Genomic DNA, 23,999 nt, shown 5'->3' on the forward strand with positions numbered 1-23,999 from the left:
AGAACTTCCCAAATCGAAATACTCAAAACAGTTACAAATATATAAATCTTCAAAACTCAAAATAAGTAGGTGCTTGGAAGATTGATTTGTACATGTTTCCTAAAAGATCTTGAAGATGGATTATCATCTTCTCCTCTTGTTCTATGATGTTGCCCCGTTTGATTCCTGGCCTCAGGTAATTAGTCGATCTAAGTCTGTAACTCTTGCTGCATCTTGACAACCCTGAAAATAACCCCAAAATGGAAAAATCAATTCAGATCCAAAGATAAAACAATGAAACCCAAATGGCCAATATTTCAATTAGAAACTTTTTAAAATAATGATCTAATAGACACAACAAAGAACAAGAACCAATATTATGCAAAATAATCATCAAATTGAGTGTAGGGCTAATTAATTAACCTATTTTGGTAGGAACTACCCTCCAATTTCCAGGACCATGTTCCTGAATACAAGAGACCAATATGATGTGCTATCAGGTTTCTCTTTTTATTTTTGTAACCCTCTTTACTTGATAGGGTTCTAATGCATGTTTCAAAGCCTAACCTTTGCTTGATGCACATTTATAGCTATAAATGAAAGGGGTAAGGATATGTATGGTGTGGGGTGTGATGAGAAGCTAACTTAAACTAGTTAACTATATATGGGAAGCAAAGTTTTTGTCTTTCCTTGGTTGTTTCGTACTTATGCTATGAAGATTCATCAAATAATTGTTTGTGGATTTTAAAAATGCCATGTGAATCTCGTAAAGTGACCCAACATATACATACTTTAATTTCATAAACCAGTTCAAGACACCTTTTGTCTAAATTAGAAACCAAATGATAAATCCAAGTTGAAGCAACTACATGAAAATATATATACCATACATACCTCATATTTATATTGTGCCCTTAGTGGTAGAAATAGTAGCAGTAGCCATGCTTTGTACTAGCGTTGAAGGCTCCGCAGGCATTATAGATGCAGGCATGCCTTCCGATTTGCACATATTTTTTTGAGTTGGATCCATATCTCCTATATTTTTACTAGAGCACAAATGAATAGCACAAATGTAGCAGTAGCCATGCTTTGTACTGGCATTGAAGTCACCTTTTCTGTATTTTGTTTGCTGGTGATTACAATCTATGGTATTATAGCAAGACTTGTGTGGGCTCTATTTTATTCTTCATTGTATTTTATTCTAGCAAGGTCTGTTAGCAATTGTTATAGGAACAAATCCTATCTTTGAAAGGTACACTAGTATATTCATCAAGAAGCAGGAAAAACAAATAAAAAAAATAATAACAAGAACTTCCACCTATGGAGAAACCTCCTAACCTTCCTCCTTCCTCTAAACTAACTATCAAATTCACCCCACACTCATAATTTCAGAACTCTTTGTAATTTGGTTTTCACCTACAGAATAAAATTATATGGCCTTAGCTTTTGGATCATCAGTTCAAAACATGTCTTATCCTCAGGGCAGAAGTATGGGGAATTGACCTCTGATGTTGCTCTCCTATTCCTAAGTGACCTCTTCTACTGATTTAGATTTCCAAAGGATCAAGCATTCAGTTAGTCTTTCCTAGGACATTGGTATGATTAGAAACCAAGACTGCATTCAGTTAGACTTCCTTCCTATTAGTATCAATATTGTTCGTCATAGTTTGTTGTGCCCATGATATGCTGTAGTTGATATACTTGAGTGCCTGATATGTATCTCTGACCCAGCATCTTAGCTACTAAGTCTACTAGTGTTGCCAGTGAGACGACTTGTACTATGAGGGAGGGAAACCATATACTGCAACAACAGTAGAACTTCTAGTTAAGCCTCTAGTGGTATTATACCCATACTGATTTAACTTTTTTCCCAATTGCCACACACCAAACATATTCACAACAACTAAGCTTGTCTCAGTAGGTGTACTCGACTTGATCAATTGACATTATTGGTCTTTATCAATAATAAAATTTTCAGTAATACCATCAACAGATTGCTTGAGCATCAAGTGTTGTAAGAATAAAATGGTATAATAAACATACTTGCTGAGTCTTTGAGCTGCACTCTATATAATATGTAGCTCCTACCAGTTTACGCAATTCCTCACCCTGATTATGGACAAAACCCAAAAGTTTCAATAAACACTGCTTATTGAACTCTTTAGGTGGCTAATAAAGTAAGGCATAGTACTTGCTCAGAAGTCACAAGCGCCAGACCAGGATTATCAGTCAAATAAAAATAAAGTTATTTTAATGATATGAATTTTAAGGTTAAGTTCGAGACATACTATGCAAAAGCCATAAATATGAACCTAGACTTGAGCTGTCACTTTTTATTGACACCTCTTCCATTTTGAATTGATCCGTAATTATTCCAACCACCGAAAAGCAATCTTTCTAGCTAGGAAACAAAGAAATTCATGTATAATTAGACATTTATAAGTTAAACAAGTGACAAATATACTTAGGAATTTCTAAGTTAATTTTGTTATTATATATAAGTTAAATATGTGATTATAAGTTTCATTTGAAACAAAACTAACTGATCATCATTGTTATTTTCACTCATTCAGCAAAATAAATATTTGGTCCGAAGCTTATAATTAATCATGGTTATATACATGGTATGTCTATCCATTAGTGCATAAGATTCTACATGCCATGCAAGCTGGTAGGTTAGGTTTCCTCTTTTCAATTCTCAAAATTACGCGGCAGAACTTATTATGAAACAACTCCACTGCATGCCCATAACACACTGTCAAGTGAGAGTCAATGTGTGACCATGAAGTGAGAGTCATACTGTTGATAAAAGGCTTTAAATACAATGTGGCTAATTGTCGAATGCTTTTTTTTTTGGGTTATCATTTACTACTTCTAAGTGGTGTTGCTGTGGAAGATCTTTGATTATAGCAACTCCAGGTACGTACATACGGTCTACTATCTTTATATGTATTATGACAGACAACTATTTTGACATTTGTCTTAGCATTTATATACACATATGATGGTGTTAGATTTAAAAACAATTGATTGAAGTCTACACCACTTTGAGAGTATTCTGAGTGTGAAGCTAAGAAATTGATTGTGGGGCACAACCCCTCAAGACTTAATAAGCTGCAAGAGCTTAAAACCTTCACCTATCCTATTAGTGAGGCACAAACCTTACATCAAAATTCGAAAAGTGTAATTCAAATATTACGAAAACATTAATTTCTATTAGCTCATTGGTAGAGCTTAAAACCTTTAAGTATCCTATTAGTAATTAAATTCCAGGTACAAGCCTAAAATATTGACATGGTTAGCCACTAGTTAATGGGCTTTGTTAGGTGAAATTCCATTTCTATCATTCTATATCATTCTCTCTTCCTCATTGCTTAACGGAAAAATCTTCTATGGTATAATGGTCAAATATGCAATTAGAACAGTTTATTAGGTAGCTAGCTAGGTAATAAATTCCCAACGTGAACATCACATCCATCTATTTATTGGAAAAATGTTCTATGGAATTGCATTCTGGGCAGTTTTGTAAAAACCTTCAATTAAATCAATGGTTGGTTTCCATTAGTTAGCTAGTTTCGATGTTGTTGCTCTGACACAACACAACAGATGGGAAAGAACTCTAACCAAACAAGAAAGCAATGGCTGCGGAGTTAGGGCAACAGACAGTGGAGCTATCCACTCTCGTCACAGGCGTCGCTCATGATAACTTATCATGTGCGGCACTAACGTATCAGATGACTTATCATGTGCGGCACGTGTGATGAGAGTGGATAGCTCCACCATCTGTTGCCCTAACTCTGCAGCCATTGCTTTCTTGTTTGGTTAGGGTTCTTCCCAATCTGTTGTGTTGTGTTATATGTCAGACCCGACAAGGACAGTGTGGACATTGTGGATGACACTGTTTGTGAAAATCTGATTTGTTTGGTTAGGGTTCTTCTCGAATTGTTGCTTCCTCCAATTTTGTAAAAATCTGATTTGACGTCAAAATGGGCACTTGCATCCGACAAGGATAGTGTGGATGACACTGTTTGTGGAACATATGGCATTAGCAAGGAGAAATGGGCCTAGTTTTGTCAGACTCACAGAGACCCCTCGTGGGAGGTATGTACTTTGTCATTTTAATTATTTTCCACTAAAAATTCAGTTATTATAATACATTGTAATAATGACTTTCATTAATGTTTGATTTTTGCAGGATGTGCGGAAAAAGGCACAGGCCATCCAGAAGAAAAACACCGCCCCCCACGTGTTGTCTCGTGGGGGTTATGAATATTTAGAACAGAAGTTGATGATTGAGAAGACAAAGAAAAAACTGGAGGAAGCTGCTCAATCCGGAAGCATTGAGGCCGTGATTGACCCTCCATCTCGCATCAGATGACACGTGAAGTGGAAGATGGCCCGCACCAAGAAAACTAGCAGATGACGTCTGAGGCAGCAAAGGAAATTGCTACAAAGATTGTGAGTCATTTGCAATTAAGAATTGTAATTATCTTTGTTTATTCTGTGAATGACTAAACAAATATATGTGTTTTGTACATGATTCTTTAGACGAGTAGGCGTCACAGGGTTCCTTTGTCCCCCATGGACGTCAGGATCTCCTGACTACTGCCATTGGGCGACCAGAACACCTTGGCTGTGTGCGTGCTACTGAAGTCGGTGTGACCGTAAAGCAATACATTGGATCGGCTCCACGAACCTCCTGTACTTCTTCCTCCATGGCTCCCAAAGAACTAGAGCAGCTGACTCAACAAATCAGGGACCAGCTGGAGGAGTCGATTACATAAAAAGTGACTCGGCAACTGATGTTATCCTTCATCCAGATGCAATCCTAGTTTTAATCACAGATGCAATCACAGGGACTTGCACTGCCTCCGGAGCTTAAGGTTGGTCCCTCAGTTGCTCGTGTCAGCACATAGGGGAGTTGTGTTGATCCCTCAGTGACCGATCTAGACACGGGTGACTCAGACAAATGCGGGTTGTACATCAAAGAAAATCCTTCCCGCCTGGTTACCCTTGGAAGAGTTTATGAGGGATCCACTGCCGTTCACAACATCCCTTTGTTGCATGGCCAAGTGAAGGTTGGTGTTGAGGAGGTTGAAGATGTAGATGCTCCCGTTCCTGTACCCACTGACGAGATTAACTTAGTGGGACAGACACTTAACACCTTCCTTGCTTGGTCGACGCATCTCGTGAAGCGTTTATCAGAATAGGTATTTTGCTTTCATTAAAAGCTTCTTTTTTCAATTCAATTATTCACTGTATTTGCCTAATGTTATTTAACTCTGTTGGATAAATAGGGGGCTGTAGGACCCGCAAAACCTGTAGATAGGCCGGATCATAAGGTGGATGATCCCCTATATTTGATGACATTGACCATCCCACAACTTTTTTTGAAGCCATTGTAGGTTATGTGGGATGCTATCGTGTTCGGGGTGTTTAATCAAGACTTCCCCTTGCACATAAAGCATGAAGATCTATCTAAAATAGCACACGGTGGTCAATGTCTCAATATCTTTGTTATACAGTTGTGGATACTGTAAGTCAATTTACATTATTGTTAATTACTTAAGTTATTGTTTTAAATTCATATATAATTAACTTTGTGTTAACAACAATAGGCATCTGATTGAGACAAGTATGCGAGCAGGGAATTCTAATGTGTATGGATTCCTCGAACCACAGTCCATCCAGAGATCTGGGCAATCGCAATTTGAATAAAAAAATTACATGAAAAACTGGATGCAGAATTCAAAACACGATGTCTACCTAGGAGCCTACCTAAATGGGTAAGTAAAATTGAACAACTGAATTTAAATAATGTTTAATACTACAATCACCCATATTGGTCTCCAGTGCAGCACACATTGGCAAATGGTCGTCATTTTGCCTAAGGAAAATCTTGTTGTCTAGTTTTGTTCCTTGCATAACATGCCAGACAACTACCTTAAAGGAATAATTAATAGGTCAGTGTTGTTTTTTAATATATTTGCATTATCAGTACTCAACAACATCAATATTTTAATATTCCTTGTATTAAACAGTGCTTTGAAAGAACTTGATGATACTCCACAACCTAAATCCAAGGCTGGTGCTAGGTGGATTGTTGTTGAAGTAAGTGATTTAAAGAAAACTTCTACTTATATATATATTTTATGTGTCTGCACACTAATGGTAGTTAGCGTTTAATATCTAAATTTCATTATGTATTTAGTGTAATAGACACAAAAAGGAAGCACTAAGTGTGGCTATTATGTGATGCACTGGATGTCCACTATAATCTTGGGAAGTTTCAAAAATAATTGGAAAACGATAATTGTTTATTTCAAACAAATTTGATTTTCTTATCATTGGTATTACATTATTAACTTATATTTTATTTGACCATGCAGTATTTTAATGATGTTAGACCATTGGAAGCAAAGAGATTGAAGGCGCTTCGCATCCAGTGGGCACAATATTATCTCAAAGTTAGAAATCAAACTTAGGATGTTAGGGAACTATGTAATTTTAGGTTACTTAATTAGTTTACTAGCTTGCTTTACATTTTTTACAATTGTTGTTTCATTTTAACATTGAACATTCTTTATTGATAGTTATTAATAAATTATTTATTCATAGTTATCAATTGATTTTTTTCAATTGATAGTTTACTAGCTAGCTTTATACTAAAAACTGTTTGAAACCAAAATGCAAATTATATATGTTGTGCTGTGTGGTCTGATTTGAAATTTACAGGTTAAATTTTGGGTTTTTTTTGTAAAAACAGAAAGTGTATTTTAAAAAAAAAATCCTAATAACAACATCGGTTTTTTTAAAAAAAACCGATGTTAATATCCAAAATGTTAACATCGGTTTCTGTAAAAAAACTGATGTTAACATATTCGTTAACATCAATTTTTATGTTTAACTTTAAGTGATCAATTTATGTTTTCAAACCTATGGCTGCTATCTGATGGTCATTGTGTGCAGGGTTACATGGTTGGAAATGGTGTCACAGATGAACAAATTGATGGCAATGCTCTTGTTCCATTTGTACATGGGATGAGACTTATCCCAGACGAACTATTTGAGGTGAAATTTAATCCCTCATTGGCTCATTATAGCATGGTCACCCAGTGACTCATCATTATTTATTGTTTGGTCTTTGTTTTATAAAATATGTAAAATAGTTTTCCTTTCTTGTTGTATCCAGATCATTTTAAAGTTTTTTAATCGTGTTTTGCGCTTTTGAAGATTATCTAATTTTCATTTTATGTGAATGTAATTGTCTTATTCGGAGATTGATTTGTTAAAATAAGGCAACCTGCCAATTTAGATGTATCATAGAAATGGAACCACCAATGTTATTTGGGATGAAATTTTTGTTTAAAATATGATCTTAGAATTTGGGCTTAGGAAACAAAATTAGCTTGTAAAGAGAGGATTGTCCAAGCCTTATACGCACTACTTAGGCCATATCATTGACAACATAGGACTAAATACTCCCCTTCACACCCAACCCAATGAAGGTGTTGGAGATTGCGATGAAGGTAGACCAAAGAAGCCATAATTGAGGCAGATTAGGGATTACTGTAATTGAAGTGGCTTTCCAACAACCCCTTCATGCCTAATGCAGGTGACTCGACAACGAGTTTAAAATAATATTTGATACCATCTTAGAATTTGAACTTAGAGTCTTACTTAACACCCAAAATCCAACTTGTAAGGTGAAAACTTCCCAAGTCTTATAAGCATTACTTAAGGACCACTTGACAATGTGAGACTAAATACACCCCCTCCCACCCAGCACAATGAAAGTATTGGTGACCGCAATGAATGCAAACCAAAGAGACTGTAATTAAGGCGAGTTTGGGGTGATTGCAATTAAGGCAACTTTCCAACACGTGAAAATATGTATTATATTTTTTAGTACAAAAGCAATATGCACTATTTAAGGGCAAGTTTGGAACTTTATGTTTTGTTTTTAACTTCAGTGTTTTTTGTTTGAAAGCATGCTATGCTTTGTTGTCTTCTAAATATGTTTCATTTAATCAATGATACTTGCTGCTGCAGGAGGTTAACCGTGAGTGCAACGGGAATTTTTATGATCCAACAAGTGATAATTGTTCTAGCGAGCTTTCAAAAGTTGATGAGCTTAAGTGAATTTGGAACCCATTGATGATTCTTGCTATTTTTAAGTTGTTTGATGAGATAAACATATATAACATTCTAGAACCATGCTATCACGGCACAGAAGCAGAGAAGATTATAGAATCCTATATTAGGATGCCATCTAGCTTCCAGAAGTTGGGTAAGACTAAAAGACCTTTCCATGTGAGGAAAAAAATGCTTGGTTGTGCTTGACCCCTAAGAGCACCTGTGAGAGATGGAATTGTCCCAACTTGGCCACAACTAATGAATAGAAAATCTGCTCCACCATGCACGGTAGGCTGCATTACTACTATCTAAGTAATCTATTTTTACCATTTATCATCTACTTCCTAGCTACTAATTGGTTTTAATTGATTGATTGTTGCACAAAGTTAATGTCTACTTGTATATGTGACACCCTCTATCCCAACATATATATAAATAAATAAAAAACATATAAAATGCGGAATCTAATTAAAATCAATTTTATTAAATAAAATCATAAGTAAATCCACGTGGGTGAAAGGTACACATTCGCTTCACTATTACCAAATACAACTCATCAGAAACATTTATGGCTCACAATAAGACCGTTCAAGTTTACAAAAGAACTTAAGTTAAGCAGCAGAATAAAATAAAGTAAAATAACATGTTCGGAACATCATGCAATTAAAACAAAAACTCATCCTCCCAATGTCACATCCTATCAGAGCATTGCATCCCAGTGTCCTCTAGTATGAGATTCCTTAAAGCAATCCACCAAGTCATCTGCTCCCACAAACACAAGGTTCGAGATCATCATAGGATCAAAATACAAACAACACACTGTGAATGAGTCATCACATTCCTCCATGAATAGAGATAAATGAAAGCATATAGGTATGATATAAATATAATAATAATATAATTATAATAACAATATAGGTATAACAAGGCTCAACCTTGACATAATTTGCATGATTTCAACGCTCATCATGTAACATCACTTGTCCTAGAATTTAATCAAAATCACATTTCATCCCTTCATGATTAATCACATATTCAAGACAAGACAACACATTTTAAATACAATACTACATCTCACACTAACATAATTTATTACACACAATCACTTAACATGTCACAATGATCATTACATAGGTGTTATGCAACAGATATACTAAGACTCAATCCTATATGCAATGTGGTACCATGTCAGTGAAAAACCTCGCAGGGCGCCTATGAGTACATGACAAGACGGACCACACACTAGAAGTCAGGTCACTCTCATTAAGTGAAATCATAGGGAGACCAATCAGGGATCAACATAGGCTTAAAGGAGCATTCAAACCAAGTATATTTACCCCCAAGGCCTAGACTCCGAAGAATCAGTCAGGACCTCTCCCTCCTAATTCAGGTCCAACCCAGAAAATTTTTTAACACATATACTATATTTATGAACTATACAAAACACACAACTCCTCAATTGTTCTCAAAATAATTCTAACTTGTCTCACCTCAAGGTGATTAAACTCGGCGGGTTCCCATAGTGGATTCCATCACAATACTCGTCGCCCTTAAAGGGTCATACAGTCGTGTGATTGCACAGTTCATAGCTCAAAACTCAATGCGTACAATATCTCAATAAACATGTATCGTAAAATTTAATACATACTCAATTTATCACTTACACTCTATCTCAATCATAATGTTATAATCCAAATATAACAATTTATCATGCCTCATAAATCATATACACATCACACAATAGTAATAATTATATGGCATAAAACATATATATATATATATATATATATATATATATATTAAATCAAACTATATTATTTTCAATTAAAAAGAGTTTATACAACAATTAAATTAAAATTGTATCAAAAGAAATTACTACTAACCATTAACTTTACAACTTTCTTTAATTTATTATTTTATTACTTTTATTATTATAATGTATATATAACATGTTGATCATCATCGTGGAAAGATACAAGGCAAAGGCAAGCAACTAAAGAGAAAATTATTTAGAGTACAATTCACGTTCTTTAATAAGTTCAATTGATATGTGTGATGTCAAATATCAAAAGTGCAGTGATACATGATATAAAAATTTGTGTATGATTTCGGTTTGATTTGAAAGTTTATTTTAATACCCTTTTAAATCTATAGAGAGATTTTTCGGTTTGATATGTGTGATGTCAAATATCAAAAGTGCAATGATACACGACATAAAAATTTGTGTACGATTTTCGGTTTGATTTGAAAGTTTATTTTAATACCTTTTGCAATATGCAAAACAAACATAGAGAGATTTTTTCTTTTGACCATTTATTCTTTATCGTAGTATGCTAGATTCAAATATAAACTCATAACGCAAATTAACTAGTAAAGGTATCATACTAATCATTCAGTTTCATAAATTCACGCTAATTAGAAAGAAAAAAACTCAATTTCTAGGATTCACACTCAACACAATAACATATTAATTTCACAGCATTTTCGCATCGGGACATCAATTGGCCCGTCAAACATATATAATTTCCAGTTATAATTGCAAAGATAGAATCAAAATTGCAGAAACACCCCAAAATCCATCCCAATTGATTCTCTAAGGATTCGTACACATGTTCTCACTACTCTTCAACTGTGAATAACTCATCCCTTACCTCTAAGCAAGCTCACATGTGTAATCTAGTAGCAATAGTTGCGTCTCTAGCGGTTCCATAAGATTCCTCAAGCTTTTCCTCTGCTTACTCTGCTAGGGTTTCCAAATGTTAGAGACAAAGAGAAGGGATTGAGACCTCAATTTCATTGTCTTTGTATGAGAGACATTTCTCTCTACCAACATTATTTCGCATATCCCAACAGCGAAACTGTGCAAAAATGAGTTCCGAATGTGATGTCCAAATTTCAGGACAATCCAACGATTAACAAGTTTGGAATCATAGTTTTACTGGAATAAATTTGGGTGTATGCAAAAAAAAGAAAGGGTTTTAGGAGAGGAAGAAAGGAGAACGAATTTGGGAGGAAGAGAGAGTGTAGAAACATATTGTAAATGTAAAAACTGACGTAATAGCTAAGATACTCTGAGTCTATTAGTTACTCTATTTTTCTTTATTTTATTATTTTAAAAAAAGAAACTTTATTTTTCTCTTTCAGTAAATACAGTAAATAAGTAACCAATTAAAACACCTCTTTATTTTCTAAAACATCATTTTACTCTATTTATTTTATAATACTATGAAACTCTTATTTTAATTAACAAAAATCTTTTTATCTCATTTTTTATTTTCTCAAAACTCTATTAATTTTTAAATAAAAATCTTTTTATTTATTTTATGAAAAATGGGGTGTTAAAGAATACACCTCAGAACTATTGATTCCGAACTGCCAAAAATGAAAGAGAATTTGTAATTCTCTCATGTTTAGTAAAACAACAAATGCTGATTGCTAAATTTGAAAGTGATGAACATAGTCCTGAAAAAGAGAATGTGCTCAAGATAGTGACAGAAGCTTTAATGTTAAAATGAAAATGATGAAATACACCTATAAAAGGTGCCTTCTATCTTGTTCTAAACCTTATATATTTGAAATAGTGCTTACTCCTTAATTTGGATTATAAATAACCATATATTTGAAAGATATCTAACTAATAGCATAACATATGCCAGAAGCTAATGGTCAAAATTGTATCCTCAGAAAACTAAGCTTTAGCTTCTAATAACAGTGCTTTAAAAGTCCTTATTGTTGAGGGATTTTAAGTTCTAGTTCATTGCCTACTAACATCAAATTGAAGTTATTATATGAATTCAATTTGCTTTGATTCTTGCCAATTGTTGTAATTTAGTTTAGAACTAGCTTTTGTGACAAATATTTTCTAGTTGAAGGGACAATATTTTCTTAAGTCTGTCTTATTCTATCATATATCTGCTTTGAGAAAAATGTTGTTGGGCTTCTATATGCATACTATCATCATTTTTATTGTTGATATTATTGTATTACCTTTTCATTGGATGTTCAACAAGTAACTAGATGTAACATTTATCTGTAGGATGATGAGGTTGCAAACACATGGTTGAACAATGAAGCAGTCAGGACAACAATTCATACAGGTTTCTAGTAAGATTCCTATACTTTGGATATGAAAACACTAAATTGTGATCTTTCTGATGAAATAGAAAAGTGTGGTCAGTAGTTGGGATTTATGCACCGACAGAATTTACTTTGATCATGATGCTGGGAGCATGACCGAGTACCACAAGAACTTAACTTCCAAAGGTTACAGAGCACTCATATTCAGGTGAATTTCAGATAACAAAATTTTTTACATTTGGTAACCAAAAATATCCCATTGCTATACATTTATGTGCAATTCATTGTTCCAGTTGATTGTATGGAATATCAGAAAGGAAAGTTCAACATTTTTTTACCTTTTCCTTTTATTTGAGAAGACAAGATTTACCATTTTTTCCATCGATACCATTGTGTTTGATGTTTTCTACTAGAGATGACTACTCAAAAAGAAAATACAAATGTGAACATGTTTTAACATAGCTACGGGAAAGTGTTAAATCACCATTTATTTGTTATTTAGTCAATTGGAATCTTTCCGCAGGTGTGCTTGTAATTTGTTTCACCATGCTGTATGTTGTTCCGTTAATTGTTTTCCTCTCTTGTCTTTTGATTCATTTGTACAATTGTTTTTAGGTTTGTACCATGGACTATGTCAAAAGAAGTACTTTGTCATATTCTTTTACATTTTGCATTTCATTGCCATTGCAAAAGTGCAGGATTCAAGTGTATTTAAGGGTTTGAAAATGTAGAAAGAAAACTTCCTTTCTTGGTAGTATTATACTAATGATTTTTTGTTTTCTTTCTTCCATGTTAAGAAGATAGGGATTGAAAAGGTAGAAAGAGCACTAAAAAAGACATGTCTATAAAACTAAAAGACTCTCAAATGTTATGAGATTGACTATGACTATGTTAGAGTGCTAAAAGCTACTCTACTTCTACTCCTAAGAAAACTATCATTAAAAGCTATGAAGAAGATAAACATGAAACTTGATATTTCATTCATTGATTGATTTCCCTAAAAAAGGAATACATTTATATAGCCTTAATTGATGCTAATCAATGGATACTATTTATTCATGTGTCAACATCTCTTTATTTATAATAAAAACAATAATACAAATATCAACTCTATAATCTTTTAACCACTTTAATTTTGGGATATATTTGGGCCTCCTAAAGCCCTTCCTAACAGACTACATAATGACATTCCTAGTAACTACTTTCTTAATTTGATAAGATTTTCTTGTCACTAGACACTAGTTCTTTGCATGCTTCATATTGTCTCTGTTATCTTTGATCATTGCTTTAGGTAGTGCATCCTCTTTTCTAGTGTTAATCGATAGAAAACTAAAAAAGTTTCATGTTTCTAGCAACGACGATCATGACATGTGTGTTCCATACACGGGGAGTCAAGTGTGGATGAAATATGTTAGATACAAGATTGTTGATGAATGGAGGCCTTGGTCATCCAATGGTCAAGTTGCTGGGTACTTACTAGTTCCATTTCCCCGTTATTTTATCCTTACTTAGTGAATCTTCAAAAATTTCAAAAGAGTTAATTGGAAGGACCTTGTTTGAATGTCTTTTTTAGTTGTTTTTGAAGTGGTTTATAAGTCAACATAACTTGATCTTCGATAAGTTTCTACACCTTGTATTATGAAGCATGCTAGCATAACACATTTTCTGGTATTTGATCTGTGAAGATACATGTGTTCTGGTATTGGTCCTTCTTAGCAATAGGAGTTTTAGCTTCAAGATTGCAAGTTGTTCCAAAATATGCCCCAAAAATGTTTTTTTACAATGTATATTGTATAAAAGATCAATCTTTTCTTGACTAGAAATTTAATTGATAATTTTTATCTGTTGCAGGTATACACAAGGATACGACAAAAATCTTACTTTTCTGACCATAAAGGTTTGTATATACATATAGCATATCAGATAAGAGAATTAGAGGTAAAAAGAGGTAACATTGACCATTCATTCTTATGGTCAAGATGAGTTGTGAGCCTGTTTGGATACAGTATTGTCTGTCGAGAGCTTCTTTACAAAACATAGAGCTTTTTGTAACAGAGAAGCTCTCAAAAATACTTCTAGTCATATATTATATTTTGTCATTATGGAGGATATATGATGGAAGCTTACTTCTGGAGCTTTTATGGAGGTTGGATCTTTGAGCTTCAATGAGGTCCTTTAATGGTGATTTTTCACCATGGAGATGCAGCGGAAGACAAAGGAGAAGAGGTGAGAGGAGGCACCATCCACTAAGGAATAAGCCATGGAAGAAGGAGCTTCACCACCAAGATGAACCTTGGATAAGAAGCTTGGGGAGGATGCTTCAATGGAGGAAAAGAAAGAGAGAAAGAGAGAGGAGGGAACACGAAATTGAAGGAGGAAAAAAGGGAGAGAATTTGAACTTTGAGTTGTGTCTCACAAGACTCTCATTCATCAAAGTTACAACAAGTGTTACACATGCTTCTATTTATAGACTAGGTAGCTTCCTTGAGAAGCTTTCTTAAGAAAACTTCCTTGAGAAGCTTCTTTGAGAAAACTTCCTTGAGAAGCTAGAGCTTAGCTACACACACCCCTCTCATAACTAAGCTCACCTCCTTGAGAAGCTTCCTTAAGAAGATTCATAAAGAAGCTAGAGCTTAGTTACACATACCTCTCTAATAGCTAAGCTCACCTCCTTGAGATGAGAAGTTAGAGCTTAGCTACACACCCCCTATAATAGCTAAGCTCACCCTTATGACAAAATACATGAAAATACAAAAAAATCCCTACTACAAAGACTACTCAAAATGCCTCGAAATACAAGGCTAAAACCCTATACTACTAGAATGGCCAAAATACAAGGCCCAAACGAAGGAAAAACCTATTCTAATATTTACAAAGATCAGTGGGCTCATACTTAGCCCATGGGCTTTAAATCTACCCTAAGGCTCATGAGAACCCTAGGGCCTTCCCTTGGATCTCTGCCCAATCTACTTGGAGTCTTCTATCCAATGCCCTGAGGTCACACACACACACACACACACACACACACACACACATATATATATTACATAATTGAATGAGTAAGGGCCATTATTAGATTAGTCAAAATATTAAAGTAGTCTGATCAATATAAAATTATGGCTAAGGACATATATGTTATGAAAGACTAATTATGTAGATACCATTAGTTATATTATAATTTGATAATGGACCAAATTATAATTATCAAATTTGGGACAACCGATGGCAGTTACCAATATAAGAGGTTATGACCATTTGGAGAGAGAAGTAACAACACATATAGTTTAAGAATTCATTTTCTCTTTATCCCATCAGAAGAGAAAATTTAGAAAAGAACATAAAGCTCTCTACATTTGGAAGATCATAAAATCAATCTTGATCCTCATCAACCTTTAATCATTCCATTATGGCTAATCCAGGTACGCTTCCACATTTAGTTTACATCATGATTTTAAGTATGGGAACACAATGGGGTTTCATTCATCTTTATGCAGTAATTTCTCTCTACATGAATAGAAAGCATATGGTTATGATTAACGATCGACTGTTAGAATCAAATTAGGTTGATTGATTGAATCCCTACAAATTGGTATTAGAGCCACCCATACTTTATTCATGTATGATTTTGGAAATTTTATTTATTCAAGTTGCTGCCATATCCTAAATTTTAAATGAGTTTAGATATTTTACATATTGTTGCTTGATCTTACCTTTTACTAAAGCGTAACTTACAACAATATTTAAATGCACTGCTCATTTAAAGGTTACATTGCATCATTAATATATATATATATACACACACACACACATATATATATATAACTCTGTACTTGTTGTTACTTTTAGAGGCCGCTACAGTAAATTAAAATAACAATCATGAGCTTCTAAAATTTAAAATAAATAAAGAAAGTTAAAATAATTTACTTTAGAAATGTTTTATTTTTTGGATTTGGTGCATCAATGTCCAAAATTTAGCTACGGTATATCATTTTACTTGTTTAGCATTTAAATGAGCTAATTGAATTAAGATATCACCAAAGTGACCTCTCTTGTGTAGATTGTTCATAAGAAATGTTAACGTGTGTGATTATTTATATGAGTGGTGATTGGCTCAAAGGAAAGTTACCATTTAACTAATTTACACACACCTGTGATGTTAAACGTATGATAATTATGAGGTTTTGCATGTGAATGAGTATGTTATTTGATATGCTTTTATTATCAATGTTTGAACATTACAACAAGGATTTCACTAGCAATTAATACCACTAACCAAAGACTTGATATTAATGGTGCACGAGATATCTTGAGATGGGTTATAACACTATTTAAATGCATTGATGACTGTTCTGTGAGCTTATTGTATTATTTGTTTTGATCTTTCAAATTGTTGCTTCTATATCTGCTCATCTGAATTCGGTTCTGGTTCTTAATGGTACAAATTTTTAGGACTGAAAAGAGAACATGCAAATTGTTAAGGGCACTAAAGCTTGAGCTATCAGAAGACTTGCTTATTCATTTAGTGATAATTTCTCTACCTTCACAGTTTAGTCAGTTTAAGATCTCTTATAATTGTCAGAAGGAGAAATGGTCTCTTAATGAGCTCATTTTATACTGTGCAAGAAGAGGAAAGGCTGAAGCAAGAAAGGACTGAAAGTGCTCAAATTGTAAGTACCTCTAAAGACAAGGGCAACTAAAAATAACTGAGGAGCCCAAGAATGAAGCTACTAAGGGTCCAGCACAAAAGAAACAAAATCAAGGTGACAATTGTTTCTTTTGCAGTAAGCCTGGACATGCAAAGAAGAAATGTACCAAATATCATGTTTGGCGTGCAAAGAAAGGGTTGCCTAAGCTACCTGAAGCCAATTGATTCTGAAAGACGGATATATGTTGGAGATGGTAAATCGGTGGAGGTGGAAGCTATAGGGCATTTTAGATTATTATTATGTATTGGTTTTTATTTGGATTTGAAAGACACTTTTGTTGTACTGTCATTTAGATGGAATTTGGTTTCCGTTTCTTATTTGGACAAATTGGGTTATTTGTGTTCATTTGGAAACAATGTGTTTAGGTTGTCTTCTAATTCAGATATTGTTGGAACTGGTTCGCTCTTGTCTTATGATAATCTATATTTACTTGATACTATAGCTTCCTATGGTGAATCCTTTAATGCGGAATTGCATGGTACTAAGCGTAGAATTGATAATACAAACTGAAGAGCATTAAGGCATAAGCAATTAGGTCACATTTCTAAAAACAGAATTGAACAATGTCTAGGGTCTTTTGCCAAACACCTAGAGGAATGTGGAATCGTCCCACAGTACACCATGTCGGGGTCACCTAGCATGAATGGTGTGGTTGAAAGACGAAATAGAACTCTTAAGGATATGGTAAGAAGCATGATTTGTCATTCTAACTTACCAGATTCACTCTGGGGAGAGGCACTAAGGACTGCAACTTACATTCTAAATAGAGTGCCAACCAAGGCAGCTGCCAAAACACCTTATAAGCTTTGGGTTGGGCGAAAGCCTAGTCTGAAACATTTTTATCATGGGGATGTCCAGCTGAGGCAAGGCCTTATAAGCCAAATGAAAGAAAATTGGACTCTCGAACAATGAGCATATACTTTATTGGTTATTCTGAAAGATCCAGGGGCTATAAATTTTATGATCTCAAATTAAAGACAACTTTTTGAGATGGGAACTGCCACATTCTTTGAGGATATTGAGTTTGGGGGGAAGAATAAGGTTAAAGACTTTGTCTTAGAGGAAGAATTAGTAACGATTCCAGAACCGATTCATACAGTTGCTTTTGATAAAGCAAACTCGGAACCTCTACAAGATATTGCTATTGAATCTCCCACTCAAGATAATTTGGTCGTTCATGAAGAACAAACTCAAGATCCTCAAGAACCTATGCTTCATGAGCCAGTACCTTTGCAGAGATCTACAAGAGAAAGGAGAAGTGTTATTCCAGATGATTATATGGTATTTCTCTAGGAACATGGGGAAAATAATGGTATGATGGAAGATGACCCAGTCAACTTCCATTAAGCCATGCAAGATTCTAACTCAGAAAAGTGGATTGAAGCAATGAATGAGGAGTATAAGTCCATGCAAGACAACAAGGTTTGGGAACTTGTCCCATTACCAGAAGGTGTGAGACCCATTGATTGCAAATGAATATTTAAGACCAAGTGGGATTCCAAAGGTAATGTGGAGAGGTATAAGGCTCGTCTTGTGGCGAAGAACTATACCCAAAATGAAGGGATTGATTTTTAAGAGACTTTCTCTCCAGTTTCATCCAAATACTCTTTTAGGACAATCATGGCTCTTGTTGCACATTATGATTTGGAGCTTCATCAAATGGATGTCAAGATGACATTTCTCAATGGCAACATTGATGAGACAATTTATATGGTGCAACCAGAAAACTTTGTGTCAGGAGACCTAAAGAATATGGTTTGCAAACTGACAAAATCCATTTATGGGCTATAACAGGCATCTCGTCAATGGTACCACAAATTTCATCAAGTAATTCTCTCATTTGGTTTTGAGATTAATCTTGTTGATGATTGTGTGTATCACAAATTCAGTGGGAGCAAGTACATTTGTCTAGTCTTATATGTTGATGACATACTGCTTGCCACTAATGATATAGGCATGTTGCACGAAACCAAGAGATTTCTATCAAGAAACTTTGAAATGAAAGATCTTGGTGACACCTCCTTTATATTAGGAATTCAGATACATCAAGATCGATCTCGGGATATTCTAGGATTATCACAAAGGAGCTATATCGAAAAAGTACTTAAAAGGTTTGGCATGCAAGAATGTAAATTCGGGGATACTCCAGTTGCTAAGGGAGACAAGTTCAGTCTCAAACAGTGCCCAAAAGGAAATTTGGAAATTCAGGAAATGCAGAAGATTCCCTATGCATCCATTGTAGGGAGTTTGATGTATGCCCAAGTATGTACGTGTTTGGATACAGTATACATAGTTGGGGTATTAGGCAGATATTTAAGCAATTCAGGAATGGATCATTGGAAAGTAGCCAAAAGAGTTATGAGGTATTTGAAGAGAACAAAGTATTATACGCTCACATACAAGAGGTCAGATCAGTTGGAGATCACTAGGTATTCTGACTCGGATTTTGCAGGATGCCTAGATAGTTTGAGATCCACTTCAGGTTACATTTTTATGTTAGCTGGTGGTGCGGTTTCTTGGCGCAGTGCCAAGCAAACCCTTACTACTTCATCCACTATGGCAGCAGAATTTGTGGCATGCTGTGAGGCATCAAATCATGGAAAATGGCTGAGAAATTTTGTCACAAGTCTGCAAATTGTGGAAGGAATTGAAAGACCACTTAAGTTATATTGTGACAAAATCAGTTGTATTGTATTCTAACAATAATAGGAGCTCGACCAAGTCGAAGCATATTGACATCAAGTTCCTAGTTGTTAAGGAAAGGGTATAGAGTGGACAGATTTCCATAGAACACTTAGGGACAAACTCCATGATAGCAGATCTTCTTACTAAGGGAATTCCACCCAAGGTCTTTCATAAGCATGTTGCTCATATGGGTGTTTTATCGTTCGAGGAATCTTTGGTTTAGTGGGAGTTAGTCATTTTTATGTATTTTATGTTCTATGTTAGATTTTATGTATGCATACATTGACTTTTGGATATATTTGGTTATATATATATGATTTACTACTCAGTTATTACACTTTGTACATTAAGGTTATTAAATGATCTCATTGAGGTAAAGTAGGACCAGTTGGAAATAAACGTGTACAGGCCATCTTCATGTAATTTTCATGCTAGACATTTCATGATGAGTCTATGTCATTTGATTCTGTTAGCAGTGATATTATAATTTGATGAGGTGCCAAATTATAATTATCAAATTTGGGGTAACCGATGACAGTTACCAATACAAGAGGTTATAGTCCCCATTTGTAGAGAAAAGTAACACCGCATACAGTTTAAGAATTCTTTTTCTCTTTATCCCCATCAGAAGAGAAAATTTAGAGAAGAACATAAAGCTCTCTACATTTGGAAGATCATAAAACCAATCTTGGTTCTCATTAACCTTTCATCATTCCATTATGCTTAGTCCAGGTACGCTTCCACATTTAGTTTTCATCATGATTTTGAGTATGGGAACAAAATGGGGTTTCATTCATCTTTATGCAATAATTTCTCTCTACATGGATAGAAAGCATGTGGTTAGGATTGATGATCGACTGTTAGAATCAAATTAGGTTGATTGATTGAATCAGTACAATATCAAATGATAATTGTTCTCACTTATCATCTCAAGAACAATAAATTTTAACCATACCTAGATAATCAATATTAAGTTTTATTCAATTTTAATGTTGATAATTTATTGTGGTTGTTTTGGATTTGGGTAGGTCATACATTACGTGTGTGTTTTAATTTTGACCATCAATTTTAATTTTCACTACTTATTATAAGTGTTTATATATACAAATTTCTTAACTCGTGATTGGGTGGAATTTATATAGATCTCATTAAATAATAAATATAGGACTCATTAAAACACATCAAGTCTTTGTAAAAACAGACAAAAATACACATCAAGTCATGTGATCTTTTTAAGTAGTTGGATAGCCTTTTAAATTATTTTGTTTTACAGTATCATTATAATTATATTGTTGATTGAGTTTATATTGATAATATTTGATTTCATTTTGTACAGGGATCTGGCCACACTGTTCTGGAATATAAACCATGAGAGGCATTGGACTTTTACAAACACTTTCTGGCTAGATTGCCAATATGAGAGTGAAAAAGAGAAGATTGAATAACATTGCTTCTGATTTTCTTTGTACTTTATTAATAATAATTATTAATGGATGTATGCAGACACATATTATATTTGTATTCTATGTTTACGTTATTATTTTATTACCATATTAATATATTAAAGTAGATGTCAACATAGTTTGCACTTGGCCGATTTTCAACAATATCTAAGTTAGATTTTGTGTTTTTCAAATATTACAACATAAACAACATCTTTAACATACCTGATAACTCAAATCATACTCATACATTCCTATAAATGTATTTCCCAACATCAAAATCATCCCAACAATTTAGAATCATATCAAGCTTGCAATTTTCATTAAACTCACTCATAGTTTAAAAGCCCAAAAATTCATGCATTTTGAGATATCAACATCTATCTATAACATTTTTATACACATTCTAAGCAATATATACATGAAATAAGTGGATTAATTGTATAGAAATTACCAGAAACATGTTTTTCTTGGTTAGCCACATATTCAGAAAAGACAACTCTTGTTCAGATTTGTTGGCCTCTCATTCTAATTCGAATATAGGTTTTTTTGTGGTGGAACTCAATCCCATATTTTGTTTCTAATGAGTACTTTAGAAATAGGATTGGCCTTGTTCAAATAATTTGGTTTTTCATGGGTTTGGTTCATGTCCCTCGTGGTTTTGTATATGCTTTTTGTTTTGGTTTAATGGATTTCTCGGGGTTCATTTGGTAGGCATTGACGTGGTGGTGCTAACCTAGTTCGAATTACATCCACTTTTGTCTATCTTTTGTTCCCCTCTTTTGCTTAAAAAAAAAAAGCAATATATACGTCATATTCTAACAAGTAAACATAGAGTGGGTTAGATTCCCTTACTTGGGGTGGTTTTCTTGCAAGAAAGGCTTCAAGAAGGTTATCACTACTAGAAAAACGGGATTCTACATCGGTTATTTGAAGCATACTACATCGGTTTATGACCGTCATCGTAGGGAACATCGTAAAAAGGGGAAGCCTTTTCTACGACGGTCGCAAACGACCGTCTTAGAACGCTGAACATTCTACATCGATCGTCTCAGAACCGATGTAGAATGCATTGCATTCTAAGACAGTCGTTGACACGTGACCGTCTTAGAATGGTTAGCATTCTACATTGGTCGTCTTAGAACCAATGTAGAATTCATTGCATATATGGAAACTCCAACTATGGAAGGGTGATCCAACTCCAATGAAAATTGAGAATCATATCAAGCTTGCTTTATGAGAAAAAAACGTGTATTGATTAATAAATTGAAATTGTGTTCTAAATATGATTAGGAAAATAAGAAAGTATATATAATTTATTTGAATGAAAATAAAAGGTTATTTTTTTAAAAGAAAAATAGATAATAGACTAATATTAATTAGTAATTAAGAAAAAATTAATTTTAATATTTGAAATTTCACCTTAGTTTGGGTTAAGTTGTCTTTTAATATTCATCTTGAATCCCTATTAAATTAAGAGTGTTTTCACCAAAAATAAATTCCATACTACATCTAATTCATATCACGGTTTTGATTAAAGGAAAGAGAGACACTACAATTTCTTTTTAAATATAAATATAAAGTTGGAAATAAATTTTCCAATATTAAAAATATATTTTATGTTTTCAAACTTAGATTATGGAAAACTCTCAGTATGTTTAAATTTTTCAAGTTGCAAAAAATTCTCAAAATATTTTGTATATTCTGGATAGAAAGACATTGTGCTCAAGTTTTTTTTTAGTGAGTATATTGTGTTTAAATTATATATCCGTCTTAAAGATGATTAGTGTGGTTTGTGTGTATTTTTTTTATCAAATATGTTGATTTATTTAAAATCAAAAGTGGTTGGGTAGAAAATGTTGGAATTTTTTATTCCATAATTAATGTGGGCTAATATTATAAGACAATTATATTAACGATTCATCATTAGTGAGTTTTGTTTTATGTGATCAAATTAAGTGAACTCGTTAGATAACCAAATCAGATGATATGGACTTAAATAAACAGATGTCAGTGTTGGCCCGTTAGGGGATAATGAGAATCCTATTAGGTTAACACACTATAAGAAGGCTATGGTTCTTAATATACTGATCTGTTACACATAGTTTCTCTTTTCCCCATATAAAAAGTTGCGAAGGTCTTGTTAAGGAATAGAGAGGTTCTGGTTGAGGAAGAACCATAAAGCCACCAGTTACACTTTATGATCACTGATCCTTTAACTAAGGGCATGCCACCATTTAAATTTAAGGATCATGTAGAAAGAATGAGACTTGGTTCCACTTTATGATTGTATACATACATGTTAAAATTGAAACTTTTATATTGTGATATTTTCTCATATTTGGGTGCTCATTGATTTATTTGAGAAAAATTATGTTTTGGACCAAGAATAAACATTGGGTTTATTCATTAAGTTTTATTACCACTTTGAGTATACTGCTTGGAAAATTGAGCATATTGTAATACATGGATGATATTACTCGTTGTCGCAACCTACCCTTTGGCGGGAGGGCGACGTGAGGTTCACGGGTGCGTCTTCCAAGGGAGGAAGGCATGCAGAGTCGCCACCAACGTTTATTCGAGGAAAACGTCAGAAAAACCAGAATGTGTGGTCTATGAACTTTAATAGTGAAAGGTTCGGGAGTTGTTTTTACGCACGGAGAAGGTATTAGCACCCCACGCGTCCGTCACAAGGGACAACAGCCTTCAATCAAGTGTGCAAATATGACTTCAAAACTACGTATTTTCCCCTTTTTTCTGTTTTTATGTATTTTTCCCCTTTTTTATGTTTTTTTGCTTTTTATGGGCCTTTTTGTATTTTTTATCTTTTTGTGGTCGACAAGAGTGTTTCCCTCACTCCTACTTATCCTCAATTGTGATGAGGAAATCAGACCTACGTAGTTCTTTCAGAACTAAACATTGGTTAAGTTGTTTTTATCTTTTTTTGCAAGAAAGATTTTAATTGAACAAAGGT

At 34.0% G+C, this 23,999-nt stretch overlaps 1 protein-coding gene across 1 annotated transcript; it reads left to right on the forward strand.

The window, feature by feature from the left end:
- The first annotated feature begins 6,954 nt into the window (after nt 1-6,954).
- On the forward strand, nt 6,955-21,003 carry LOC100797407 (serine carboxypeptidase 1). Its single transcript, XM_014774291.3, is given in 7 exon segments — nt 6,955-7,050; nt 8,032-8,403; nt 12,152-12,219; nt 12,284-12,400; nt 13,545-13,661; nt 14,044-14,089; nt 20,920-21,003. Coding segments are annotated over 7 exon segments (900 nt in total).
- The last annotated feature ends 2,996 nt before the right edge of the window (nt 21,004-23,999 follow it).

The sequence above is a fragment of the Glycine max genome, chromosome 3 (genome assembly GCF_000004515.6).
Source record: "Glycine max cultivar Williams 82 chromosome 3, Glycine_max_v4.0, whole genome shotgun sequence".
NCBI lineage: Eukaryota > Viridiplantae > Streptophyta > Magnoliopsida > Fabales > Fabaceae > Glycine > Glycine max.